Below are 12828 nucleotides of genomic sequence, written 5' to 3'. Positions count from 1 at the left end.
ATCATCACAGCAAAGCAGCGAGAGCAGCAGCAACCATAGGCGCAGCCGTAATCATAGCACCAGCGTGTCCCGCAGCACCACCGGTCGACTTAGTCGTCGTAGCCGTCTCAGTGGTAATCGACTCCAGGCCCGCGGTGACGGTCAGCTGGTAGTACGAAGCCGAAATCGGGGCAGTGGTGTAAGTCGCCTTGCTGGAAGTAGAAGATTCGACTTTCGCACCGTCGACGCTTCCGCTCATGCTGACACTCATCGTGCAGCTGGCGGACTCGGTCGACGCCTTCAGGGAACAATGATACGACTGGGAGACAGTCATCTCGTAGCTGGAGGTCTTGTCCGAGGTAGAGGCGATGTATTTCCCATCGAGACTGACTGTCTCCGGGCCTTGAACGATGGTCCACGAGGACGGGTAGTTGCAGTCGGTCTTGGGCGCGTCCTTCAGACAGCCGACGTGATATGTGGCCGTGCCGGATTTGTAGGCGACGAGGCTGGCGGCGGTGCTGGTCCAACCGCCATACTGGAGAAGGCCTGCGTCCCAGGAAGGAGAGAAGTAGCCGATGATTTCGCTGCTGCTGCTGCTGTCCTTGGCTTGGGTGCCGAGGGTAGCGAGAGCTGCGGTGAGGAAAAAGGAGGTACGCATGTTGATGTTTTGGACACACGGTGAGGTAGGAAAAGAAAGGAAAGGTAGAGGTGAAGAGAGATGGAGGTGCAAAATTCAATTGACGGACGCACGCGCCCCTTTAAATGGAAAAGAGTCAGACTATTTAGTTACCTAGCGGCTGGAATATAGCGAGGTAGTATACTCCGAGCCCTCATTTTACAAAGCTCTCTCATTGGCCTGTGTCCGTACTCTTTGACCACTCATTGGATGTTAGACCGCTGTGGCTTACCGAAGCCATTGCTAGCATTCGGCTACATTACTAGCGTGATACAGGAAATGATCGTGAAAAAGAGGCCAAAAACAGGGGAAAAGAGATATCGAGTGGTCCTTGTGTAGTAGACATAGACTTGGTAGTCAAACACAGACTTCTATTCACCTAACGTTCACAATTAGGGTCTTCGCGATGCCACTGATCCCTGGAGGCTCTTTATTAAAATTCGGGAGGACCGTCGGACCCATAAATATCGCCAGGACCAGCCAATCACCTCGCTACCCACAAAGTATTCTCCACTAGGGGTCCTCTCCCGGACCTTCCGCTCGTCACAGCTGCCTAACCACGGAGGAAAACATACACTACGGAGTACGGAGTCCTCCAGGCTGTATTGAAAAAAAAAGAAGGATATGGAGAGATGCCCACATAAGTTAAAACGTACGACTTATTTCAGACGGTAATCCTGCTTTGGAGACGTGAATCCTGTTTTTGGTGGTGACTATCCACCTACTAGGGTCCTGTCACCGCTACCTCCGAAAAATAAACGCCAGCACACGCCCAGCACAATTATTCCTGAGACCTTCCTTGCTTTTTCTGCGACCGACAGCATGGAGAGTGACTTCACTTGATTTCTCGCAGGATGGATGATGCCATTTAAGTGCCAAGAGCGGATATCTCTGGGGCGAATAATGTCTTCCGAGGTCTTGTCCATGCAAGGAGATGGATTGTTACAGTACAGCACATTGCCATCTCCTATATTTTGAAGTGAGAGACATTTCGATGCCAGCCTTATTCTCCCTCGTGACGCCCTACTGTGTTCTGTCAATAGCGGAATTCCTGCCCAACGAGCTTCTCACTCAGCTTCCATAATTTTTCAGCTTCGACCTTATCCGTAGCCCAGGGCTTGATGGTATCCGTCCAAGGATCTGCTACATGGCAGTCCTGAAGATATGCACCTTTGTGATCTTTGAGAGAAATCAGCATGTACATCGGTCGAATGGGGGTCGTCGTCTCACCTCGAAGGCTTGGCTCAAACGCAGCATACACATGGGTCGCCGCTCCTTCTTGGGGACTTTTTTGTTTGAACTCCAGCCAGCCCTCCTTATTCCCCATAAATTTATCGACAGCGCCTAGGGGAGATTAGCCATGCGGGATTTCTGAATACCTTTGATAATCACTTACGCAATGCCGGGAGGTCAACAGTCCAGTCGAGATCCTTCGCAAGGGTAGTGCCGAAAACGACACCAGGATGCAAACTATACGCCGTAAGGCCCTTGGAACCCAGTCTTTGCGCAAGATGGGTAGCCATCAAGATGTTGCTTGTCTTGGACTGACCGTAGGCAGCCCACTTGTTATAAGTTTCACCATCCTGCAACTCGCCACATTAACACATTAGATATGCAAGTGGGGAGCGAAACTGCTAGCCTACCTGGAAGTTGTAATCTCCCCAGCGGATAGGACTGAGTCGATGACCATCGCTGCTAACATTAACCACCCGCGGCGATGGAGAATTCAAGATTTTATCCATCACCAAGTTGGTGAAGAGGAAAGGGCCGAGGTGGTTCGTGGCAAACTGACTCTCGTAGCCATCTGCAGTGAGCGCAAAACCAGTAGCCATAATTCCTGCGTTATTGACAAGGATATCGATATGTGGCAGATCACTCCAGCTGTTAACCTCCGACGCAGCTTGGCGGACTGAAGACAGCGAGGCCAGATCGAGCTGCAGCAGCCGGACTGAGACTTGTGGAGATACAGCGTTTATTGCGTCTGCTGTTTGCTGCAACGTAACCGTGTTGCGTCCCGCCAGGATTAACGTGGCCGGCTTAGAGCGTGCGATCGTCTCCACGAAGGTTGCTCCAATGCTGTTCGGAGAGGGTCCAGTCGTGAGAATCACCTTGCCTTGGATTTCGGCGGCGAGATGATCGACTAGTTCAGCGGCCGTGGTGCTTGCATTGTACGTGGGAGCCATTTTCTCTCCTTGTGTGAAGTTATGCCTGAGTTTGGAGAATGATTTCGTTATATACGGATTAAGAGAGTGAAAGTAGAGTGAAAGTACTCCGTAGTAGGTACCTACTCCATAAATAGTCAAGATAAGATAAGATTTGTAATCAGATACCTGGTCCACCCGCCAAGGTTCCCAAAAACCCGCGACGATAACTAGTAGGTAGTTACCCATGTACATTACTTTGTTTGGTCAGGACGGCGGCAGGTGGGGCCAGTTCCGCGCCAATGTAAAAATCCGTGATCTTAGAGCGGTACTTTCTTCCCACAAGGTATGACGCAGGGCTCCAGCTTCCACAGAGGACGTAGAACGCCTTATAGACCGGGAACCAGGGTAATCCGTTGGCCTATACAATCATAAGGGGGTCCAGAGGCACACGGGAGGTACGAATATCCCTGTGTTAGTCAAAGTCAGCCTGAAACCGCGAACTTCTTTAGTACAGTGTCATTTTGTATGAGCAGTAGAAAACGCCCTCGTCCGTTAGGCGAACGTAAGATAAAGCGAGATGGGATTTGTGCTTGAGGTTGTCCTAGTAGTCATGAATTGAGAAATGGAAAACGAACCATGTCGCGACGGTAGGCATATCGATCTTTCCGCCTGATAAAGGGCCAGGTCTCTTGCCGTTACGCTGGCTATCAATTGGGTGAGATATATTTGCCTTGTCCTAACGTAAGGTATACAGGGAAGATTCATCGTAAAGGCAGCAGAGTGCGAGTACGAAAGTTCGCTCGGTATGGAAGGCGTATCGTGTGATATTGGTTCTTAGTACGCGAGGTAACCTCAGCCTTGGGTTATCTGTAGTCCATCCGTCCTTAGGTAGGATAAGTGCCTCCCTAAGCAGGCCCAGGTCACTTTCATCGGCTATATCATCCGCTAGTGAGCTGGCATCGTACTCGGTAGCTGGCAGAGGGTCATCATTGGTATCGGTACCGTCAGCAGCTGTAGTATCATTTACGGCCGTAGTGTCCACGACACAACTTTGAACCGGGAACATTCGGTTCCGGGTCTGCTCAACTCGCGACCCTGCCTTGATGGAGGTTCCAACCCGCAGACATGCTGCATAATTTTGTAAATGACCGAGATGATTTCGCAGGCGTCTGAATGCCAGTGGTATGTGTCTTCAGTGTACTAGAACATATATTAGCAGTAAATCCCAAAGTTCTTATAAATCTCCATTTCATACCTTTCCATCGTCACGAAGATGAATAAACCACCACGCATTATTTGGTTTCCACCATAGCCATATTGGTGGCTAGGTTCCCAGCCTGTCCAAACCAAAGAGAATAGTCCACGATGCCGGAGATTATGATATTCTTCTCTCCGAGAACCCACTTGCACTTGATCGCGAATTCGTATTGCAAATGGAGGGAGTTAACGGAATTGATACTAGAGATAGACACAATAGATTTGGTCATATCGGGGATGGTTGAACTCTCGCTTCAAATGAACAAGAGCTTTTATAATGGCTTACAAGAAGAGAGGAGGAAGAAGAACCTAAGGACAAAGTGAAGATTTAGTAAGAGATAACTGAAAAGAATACTAGATTAAGTGTTGGGACTCCGATGCGAGATCAACTAGGAAGTAAATGAAGACTAGGATGTTATAGGAGGCGGCATCGAGTCATATCAATAGGACCTACAATGGTAGTCTCTCATTTGGCCGTAAGACCAGGAAAGATAAATAGAGAGTAAAGATCAAGTAAAGTGAAAATGAAGGTGTCGTGAGAGAAAAGTGCGATAGGTAACATCTTGTTATGTATCAGCCACTTGTGAGATGGGGTGGTTACGTCCAGAACCTCGAATGAAGGTCTATATGGTAGGTGTTGCCACCGGCACGTAACTTCACGTGATCACTGTACTTAGATCATCCAGTAGCATAGCTTAGAATGATCATCATCTTGAGTATCAACCAACTTGTACCAACTTTGGTAGCATGTCTGGTTAGCACCCAGTGGGTTTCTCCTGGAAAAAAAGAGGATCTTTCAAAAGCAAAATCATCCTTCAAGCCTTCGTCCACGCAGAGCCAAGTCTCCACGCTCTGTCGCCAAGCGACGAATAACCCCAACAAGCTATCGACGCAAACTTCGGCTTCATCCCGATCGCAAACAATACGGACTTTTCTCAGACCATTGGAAGAACGACCCGCATCGGCTCCGTCAAGGAAAGTGACTACACCACCGCGTACCAAGTCACATCAACAGCAGCCCCCCTGGCCGCGAACCACCAACAAGCTACTCCCGCGAACCACCAGCCCCCTGACGTAGAGAGACCTTCGCATAAAGCCACCGAAAGGGTTCTCCCAAACGGCATAACAGTTCAATCTCGGGACGAGATTTTTTTCGGGGCCGGCATGTTGTTGCCACCGGCACGTGACTTCACGTGATCATCATCCAGTAGCATAGCTTAGAATGATCATCATCTTGAGTATCAACCAACTTGTACCAGTAGGGCTGGGATAAACAGAAGCTGGACAACGCTAAACCCAATTTAGAGGGGAGGGCGCTATTCCCGAAATGGAAAGGAGAATGCGGGGTCAATTGTATGACGTCACTAATGGCTTAATAATCACGTACGGGGGTTCACGGGCGATGCGCCCACCTTTTGCTCATGCTGTACGAAGTACTCCAAGCTATATAGCTATCTCTTAAGCTATATATAATATAATAGACCAGGCAGCTAGAGCAGATTTAGGATTCTTAATCCTGTAGTAACTTATCTACTAAAGGTAAAAAGTATGTAAATCACCAGCAAGGACAAAGTTAGGTTTATACTTGTGTTCTTTGTTTACTTTATTTTGATTCATACATACCTTGGCTGTTCTATATATATACTAGATTGTACCATGTTCTCAAAAGATGATGATAAGCCTTTATATGCGCTCTTGTCCAGGTGGCGAGAAGCTTGATGACGGGGTGCTCCACACCCCGCCACTACCATTTCTTTCTCATATTCCAATCTTTCTCTGCTTTTCTTCATCCCAACGTTGTATCCCTTGGCATTGGCTCCAAATGTCGGACTCTAGCTCTAAATTCCGCGATCTACCCCGCGCCCCGGGGCCTGTGATTTGCCCATACAAGGTGACCACACGTCCGCATTCTTTTATAAGCTCCGATTCTCACACAGAAATAGGGAAACCATGTCCTCCATGGATCCAAATATAACAAAGGATCGGCCTTCCCAGACCATGAGCGATCGACATTCAAGCTCCACAGTCTCCTCCCGCCGAACATCCAGACATTGGATGAGCAGGTCCAGCGCGCTTATGAGCAGTATCAAAGCAGAGCAGGGGACCTAGCCAAGAATACCTTCCTGGCTAGCATGAAGGCTCAGAATGATGTGCTGTACTATAAGGTTCTGATATCTTCCCGAAACAACATCAGCATGTGCATTATTACTAACCTATGAATAGCTCGTGCAAACCAATCTCAAGGAGATGTTCAGCGTGATTTACACGCCTACTGAGGGAGATGCGATTCAGAATTACTCGCGATTGTTCAGAAAGCCTGAAGGGTGTTTCTTGAATATCAATGACCAGGATAACTTTGATGAGTATCTCTCTGGGTTTGGAACTGAGGAGGATGTTGACTATATTGTCGTCAGTGATGGGGAAGAGGTAATTATATATCTGCTTGACGGAGAGTTTGTGATACCCTGCTTACCATTAATTGTTGGCAGATTTTGGGCATTGGAGACCAAGGTGTGGGTGCAATTCTCATATCGGTTGCCAAACTGGCTATTACCACGCTCTGTGCTGGAATCCATCCCTCGCGTCAGCTTCCTGTTGTACTAGATTGCGGTACAAATGTAGGTATACCTATTCTCTGGTTGAGTCTACATTTGCTGACACCATATGTAGAATGAGGAGTTGCTCGATGACAAACTGTACCTCGGCCTCCGACAGCGCCGGGTCAGAGGAGAGAAGTACGATGAGTTTGTGGACAGATTTGTCGCGGCTGCCCGCAACCGATTCCCCAAGGCTTACATCCACTTGTATGAGAAATGCTCCTTTCTATTGTTCGAAACGCAGCTAACAAGACTAGCGAGGATTTCGGTCTGGATAATGCTCGAAGGATACTCGATAGATATAAGTCAAAGATACCCTGTTTCAATGATGACATCCAGGGCACAGGATGTGTCACATTGGCCGCCATGTTGGCTGCCCTTGAAGTCAGCAAAGTCAATCTGGAGGATGTACGAGTAGTGATCTTCGGCTCGGGAACGGCTGGTACCGGCATTGCCGACCAGGTTTCAGATACCATCGCCACTAAGACAGGAAAGTCGAAGGACGAAGCATCAAAGCAGATCTGGTATGTAACTGCGAAAAAGGAAGATAAACACCCCCGCTAACACCATTCTTTCATCTAGGTGCATTGACAAGCCCGGTCTCCTTATGAAGTCCATGGGTGATAAGTTGACCGAAGGCCAGAAACCTTTCGCACGGAGCGACGATGGGTGGTCGGACAGTGATCGAGATCTTCTGTCGGTCGTCAAAAAGGTTCGCCCCCATGTGCTTATCGGGACCTCAACCAAGCCCGGAGCATTCACCGAAGATGTCATCCGTGCGATGGCCGAGCATGTAGAACGACCGATTATCTTCCCGCTGAGCAACCCGACACGCCTCCACGAGGCGAAGCCGGTTGATCTCTATAAATGGACCGATGGGCGAGCTCTCGTTGCTACGGGTAGTCCATTCCCGCCAGTCGCCCATGACGGCACGCAATTTGAAATCGGTATGTATCCAAATCTCGTCCCGAACATTGACTGTTCAGTATATTAACCATAATATTTCAGCGGAATGCAACAACTCAACCTGCTTCCCAGGCATTGGTTTGGGAGCAGTCCTCTCGCAGTGCCGTCTTGTGTCCAAGAAGATGCTAGTCGCTGCCGTCGAGGCACTCAAGGCACGGTCACCGGCCCTACAAGACTCTATGAAGCCGTTGCTACCCGATGTAGAAGATGTGCGCGAAATCAGCGTGGACATTGCCACCGCCGTGATTTTGTGTGCTGTGGAGGAGGGCCTGGCACAGGCAGAGGGTATCCCTACCAGTGAATCGGAGCTACGAGAGTGGATTCGAATCCAGATGTGGGAGGCTGAGTACCGGCCTCTGGTCTATAAGGAGGAGTAATACCAAGGCTTTCTTGGTATGTAATATGGTTCCATTGAGATTATACTTTCTCATTTTGCTTTTCATGGCAACCATTCATTCCCTATTTCCCATACAGTCATGGTTCTCCCTGCTCAAGCAACAAGAGAGGCCTCATTCACAATCAAGTAATCTAACATGTTGCCTAAGCTCTGTATCCTCCTTCCTACAAACGGGTTACCCTTCTACATAGTAATCTTACACAATACTAGATTGACAGGTTCACAAGTTAATAATTAGCAGATCTCCATTTTCTTCACATCGAATTGTTCCCTCATGGTTACAACCGACACACCCACTAGTCCAGCCCAATGGCGTTGCACGTTTGATCTGGCGGAAAGCCCTCATCAATGAACATGCCGTGCCAAAGTTCATGCTTTCTTCCCTGATTTGACTAGATTCTTCCCAAGGGAGAGACTCCTCGGGAAACATAACTTGCTCGAGATCAACAATCACCACTCTCCCTTGATCGTACTCCCTGTCGAGACGAAATAGGAAATCATCTAGCCTCTGATCCCAATACTTCGCTTCCTTTACGAATAGCGTCCGAAAAGAATCCAAAAGACCAGCCTGCAAGGCTTCCTCGTCAACCTCAATCGTATCATCCCGGGCAAGCTGATGCAAAGGCATCCCCACAATTTCCGAAAGAATGATTGATGGACGGTCATTGAAGAAGCCTTCACCTAGAAGCCTTGGGATCGATTTTCCTTGAAGACTTTGAAGCCGCTTGTATGCTATTATTTTCGTCGAAATTCTTCTTCCTCCCATCCATCCTTTTGTTGTTTGATGATAACTATCTTTGGAAAATCGGGTGGAGAGGAGGCTGCTTCGAGTTCCAGACGGTGTATTGTGCTTTGCTGTGGACTTCTCTCGTGGCAATGGGCTTGGGATGGCAGGCTAGAAAGATTGTCTGCCTTGCGTGAGCTTGATTAAGTTCCCGAGACCACATAGGAAGACTTCCATACCTGTTTTAACTCCAGCTGAAGCTGAGAAGAAGACATCATGTCGAACAGGGGTGGAGGGGGAAGATGCAGGATCGCCAAGAATTATGAAGTCGGCAGATGAGGCTGGCAGATGAGGCTGGCAGATACTTGGAAAGCACTTCGCGTTGACGGGGAAAGCTCTGGACGATTTATAGCTAGTTATTTTAAGTTGTGTTAGCATAGAAGGACCGTTATTAAACTTCTGATATTCTTAACCAGCTTGAGACAGACGGACAAAATCAGTGCTGACTGATAGCCATGCGAATTTGATAAAGCTGAGTGACTTTTTTGACAACTTAGTAGAAAAAGATTGGAGCAGCAAATTCTATACTCTGAATATTGATTGATCAAGCAAATCACTAGGAGAGACGAGAACGACCAGCCTTCTCAGCAAGAACACAATTAGCGAATAGATAAGTCACGGTCTGGAAATCGCCATACGAAGCAAAAGTCTTCAAATGTAATATGTTACAAACTGTTCAGAGATATGGAACCTATGTGAGCCAAAGATAAAAGAGTGCAAGCTAAAAAAACTGAGCGATTGAAACAAATAGGTTGACTTATGGAACCCATAAGCGCATGAAGCCTACGACTTCCTGGCGACAAGTCACGCAGCTGCCGAAGTTGTTCATGGCAAGGCTCACGCGACAGTCCTCGCAAATGCATAGACAGCGACAGGGCCAGGTGATAATGGCCCGTGGGCTTGTCTGGCAGACCACACAGGGTGGACCATTGGGTCCGAGGCCTGTTGCCCCGGATTCCCATGTATGGGAGTCGGAAATGCCCGAGGTTTCTGAGCGACGGGAAAGAATGAGCTTCTCGAGGAGTTCAGCTTCCTCTTCTGGAGTAGGTTTCCGCCCTTCGGATTCTGAGTTCATAGCGTTCAGCTGCTGGAGGCGGGATGAGAAGATGATTCGGGATCTCTCCCTTTCAACTTGTTTCTGGTAGCGACTGCGCGTCATGATCTGTGGGTTGTCCGGGTTTGTTTTAAGATGGGCGGCTAGAATCCTGGCCTCTTCTCTGCTCTCGCGGTCGCGCGGGTCAAGAAGACGGGCGAGTGTGCTCATGTCGATCAGGGGATCTTGGAGTGGTGGGCTTGCCCTGTCTGCATACGGATCGAGCTGGGTAGGGGTTCGACGACCATCTTCCGATAGGTTATCCTCCCATTCTGAATCCGAGGCGTTGGTAGACATGGACACCACGCTCGTGGTGTCGAAGTCATCAGAGGGCGGAGAATAATCAGAGGTTTGATCTTGGTTTCCCCATGCACCGCCAATTTTCCACCAGCTGTAGAGTCTGTCCTCTAGCCGGCTTTCATCCGAGCCCATCCAGTCTGGCCGATTCGCGCGCTCTCGCTTCCTCATCTCGATCTCGACATCAAAGTCATGGTCATCGGGGAGCTCAAGCTCTCCATTTTCCGAGAGAATCCAGAAATCTAATGGCTGTGATGGGTTCGTCTTGTCGGTATTAGACTTCTTTCCACGATGACCCACCATGCGTTTGAGCCACATTGGCCGAGCGTTTATCCCTAGTCGATCAAGCACATTGTTGAGTCCATATGCAACCCAACGGAGCATAAGGAGGGAAATTGCGCGGAAGAACGAGAGGACATGCCACAATCTAATCGATACTCGCACTGCGCCAACTCCCCCAAGCTCGGCTCGAGATTGTACGGCTCGAGTACCGTTCTTGGGTTTCTCAATCTTTTTTTCGCGGTTGTAGCCACTCTCCCAAGCAGATTGTTCTGGCATGTCGAAACTTGAGAAACCCATAGCCTCGATAGGCCGACTTCTGGTCTGACTCTGCCAGTTCCCATAAGATGAAGACTTCCGCCTAGAGGCTTCAATTTCAGAAAGGCGATCCTCTTCTAACCACGTCATCCGCCGTGCAACGACTGATTGGCCCTCGTTCAAGAACACAGCCTCACTTGCCGCAGTTAGGGCAACATACCCGATCCGAAGCAACGTTGTATAAAAGTCTTCGTGTCTGTTAATACGGATGCTCCTTATCTGGTTCGAGCCTTGCATATTCTCATGCGCCATCAAGAAGCGGTCATAGAGGGAGACAGGTTGATCGTCCGATGGCAGCGAAAAAGCGGTGATTGTAAGTGCTAAAGTGTATATTGAGAGACAAATCACGATGCCGCCCAGTAAAAAGATATGAGGGATGAATCCCACAATGCAAACAGTCGGGAACCTGAGCACGCCGGTTTCGAGGCTGACGGGCGGACCGCCATCTAACCCCCACAACATGGCTATCATGAAGCAGGCACCCCAAAATGCAGTGCTGAAAAGCCGATATTTGCTCTGCTTGCCGAAGACTTCTAGTATGTGCGAAGTTGCACTATTGCAGCACGATATCAATACAATAAGTAGCAGTTCGGGTGTGACATTCATGCGTTCCAAAACTTGCGACCTTGTGAGAAGTTCAAAGACCGAAGTTGAGTTAGCATCAGACCCACCAGAAAGCGCACTAAGAGGGCTTTGTTTAGGAAGACCGAACAGGCCTAGTCCGATAGATTTACTGATCATCGACTCGGCTTCTGCGAAGGCGATTGAGTGCTCGAAGATGGACATCCCCGTCTCAGTCATCACAGGCTTGCCTTGCAATGCGCAAGAGAGTGTTTCGATGAAGTGACTCAAACAAAGGAGCATGAATGTCGGCCAGAGTAGGGAAAATGATCCATATGGGACACCCGGGTTGGTTCCGCGCGCCATCCTCACAGCAGCACACGACCGTTCCTCGGACTCCCATCCTAAAAGAGTCGAGCTGATTGAGTAAAGAGCACCCCCGTCACTGGAATAGTCGAATACGAGTTGCTTCCCGGGAGATCCGTAGCGCATTGTCGAAAAAGACGGCGATGTCTGACATCGGATTCCACGGAGCAGGCTAAGGATTTGGGAGACGAAGAGAAGGATAGGAATCAATCGGAGAGCCGCACGCCTTTCCCATCCTAGTCGAAGGTGTCGCCGTGTGGATGCATAGATAGTAATTCGGTTTAGGATGAGCGCCTAGACCCATCAGCATGGTAAGTATACAAGTCAAGAGCGGGGTCTCACCTCCACCAGACAAGCAAATGACCAAAGACTTGTCAAATACCCAAAGAATCCACCAAGCTTCTTCATAGCACCCAAGAGCTCCGCAATGTAGTAGCCACTCTCCTGGCTAGCTGTATCGGCGAACTCATTTGCAGCCATCTCCGCTGCATGTGTTGCGGCCGTACCGCTGGCTCCAGATGTTGAACCAGCCCCGCCCCAGATAGTTTGGCCAAGGGCTTTAATTCCAGTTATTCTAGCGAAAGTTCGGGGAACCGTTCGGAAGGCAAAGGTCTCGGCGTGTTGAAAGGCGCGAAGGGGGGAGGTCAGGAGTTGATGCGGCAAAGAGGACAAAGGAGAGGGCTCCGGTGATAATGTTGTATTCAAATGTTGTAACAAAGCCGCACTAGATGTTGGTATTGAGGAGGGTTCCACGCCGCTTGACATGATGAGTCGCTGTTGTATGCGCCTCTGCGGGTGACCCTTATCAGCGATCCGGGGGAGATGCAATCAACACAAAAGGCTGCTAGTGCATCCAACTGTAGGCACAAGCAAATAGAATGTTCAAAAGCCGAAAGATATTACAACCAGACTGAACACCACAGTGAGCAATGCTCCTGTGAACTGCATCCCGCAAATCAGAATGTATGAAAGAGTGATCTTCACGATGGCGGGCACTTCCTTGGAAGTTCGCCCCGGTGGAGCCGGCCCCAGCCCTCTCGAGGTCATTAGGTGCTGACTCAGCCACCGGAATGCCCGAGGTCCAGCCTAAGTTGATATTGGCCATCTTAAGTAT

At 49.2% G+C, this 12828-nt stretch overlaps 5 protein-coding genes across 5 annotated transcripts; 1 reads left to right on the top strand and 4 right to left on the bottom strand.

The window, feature by feature from the left end:
* Positions 1 to 4: 4 nt before the first annotated feature.
* LCP9604111_1133 (uncharacterized protein) lies at positions 5 to 637 on the bottom strand (the record flags this gene model as incomplete). The annotated part of the gene is made up of 1 exon (XM_039075050.1): positions 5 to 637. The coding sequence occupies one exon, from the start codon at positions 635 to 637 to the stop codon at positions 5 to 7; it is 633 nt and encodes a 210-aa protein (XP_038933681.1).
* A 1054-nt stretch (positions 638 to 1691) lies between these two features.
* LCP9604111_1132 (uncharacterized protein) lies at positions 1692 to 2838 on the bottom strand (the record flags this gene model as incomplete). The annotated part of the gene is made up of 4 exons (XM_039075039.1): positions 1692 to 1834; positions 1886 to 1999; positions 2052 to 2238; positions 2299 to 2838. The coding sequence occupies 4 exons, from the start codon at positions 2836 to 2838 to the stop codon at positions 1692 to 1694; spliced, it is 984 nt and encodes a 327-aa protein (XP_038933680.1).
* Positions 2839 to 3217: 379 nt separating this feature from the next.
* Positions 3218 to 4526, bottom strand: LCP9604111_1131 (uncharacterized protein; the record flags this gene model as incomplete). The annotated part of the gene is made up of 7 exons (XM_039075028.1): positions 3218 to 3266; positions 3435 to 3503; positions 3552 to 3848; positions 3917 to 3999; positions 4055 to 4123; positions 4343 to 4365; positions 4511 to 4526. 7 exons carry the CDS (start codon positions 4524 to 4526, stop codon positions 3218 to 3220), a joined length of 606 nt encoding a protein of 201 aa, XP_038933679.1.
* A 1352-nt stretch (positions 4527 to 5878) lies between these two features.
* On the top strand, positions 5879 to 7996 carry LCP9604111_1130 (NAD-dependent malic enzyme; the record flags this gene model as incomplete). The annotated part of the gene is made up of 8 exons (XM_039075017.1): positions 5879 to 5947; positions 6000 to 6221; positions 6280 to 6483; positions 6546 to 6674; positions 6727 to 6860; positions 6911 to 7177; positions 7236 to 7600; positions 7662 to 7996. The coding sequence occupies 8 exons, from the start codon at positions 5879 to 5881 to the stop codon at positions 7994 to 7996; spliced, it is 1725 nt and encodes a 574-aa protein (XP_038933678.1).
* A 1561-nt stretch (positions 7997 to 9557) lies between these two features.
* On the bottom strand, positions 9558 to 12479 carry LCP9604111_1129 (putative ubiquitin-protein ligase (Asi3); the record flags this gene model as incomplete). Its single annotated transcript, XM_039075006.1, has 2 exons — positions 9558 to 12008; positions 12057 to 12479. The coding sequence occupies 2 exons, from the start codon at positions 12477 to 12479 to the stop codon at positions 9558 to 9560; spliced, it is 2874 nt and encodes a 957-aa protein (XP_038933677.1).
* Positions 12480 to 12828: the final 349 nt, after the last annotated feature.

Source organism: Penicillium roqueforti (assembly GCF_015533775.1).
Source record: "Penicillium roqueforti strain LCP96 04111 chromosome Unknown scaffold_01, whole genome shotgun sequence".
Classification (NCBI taxonomy): Eukaryota; Fungi; Ascomycota; class Eurotiomycetes; order Eurotiales; family Aspergillaceae; genus Penicillium; species Penicillium roqueforti.
The sequence above is the reverse complement of the archived record's forward strand: the minus strand, read 5'-3'. Positions and strand labels throughout refer to the sequence as shown.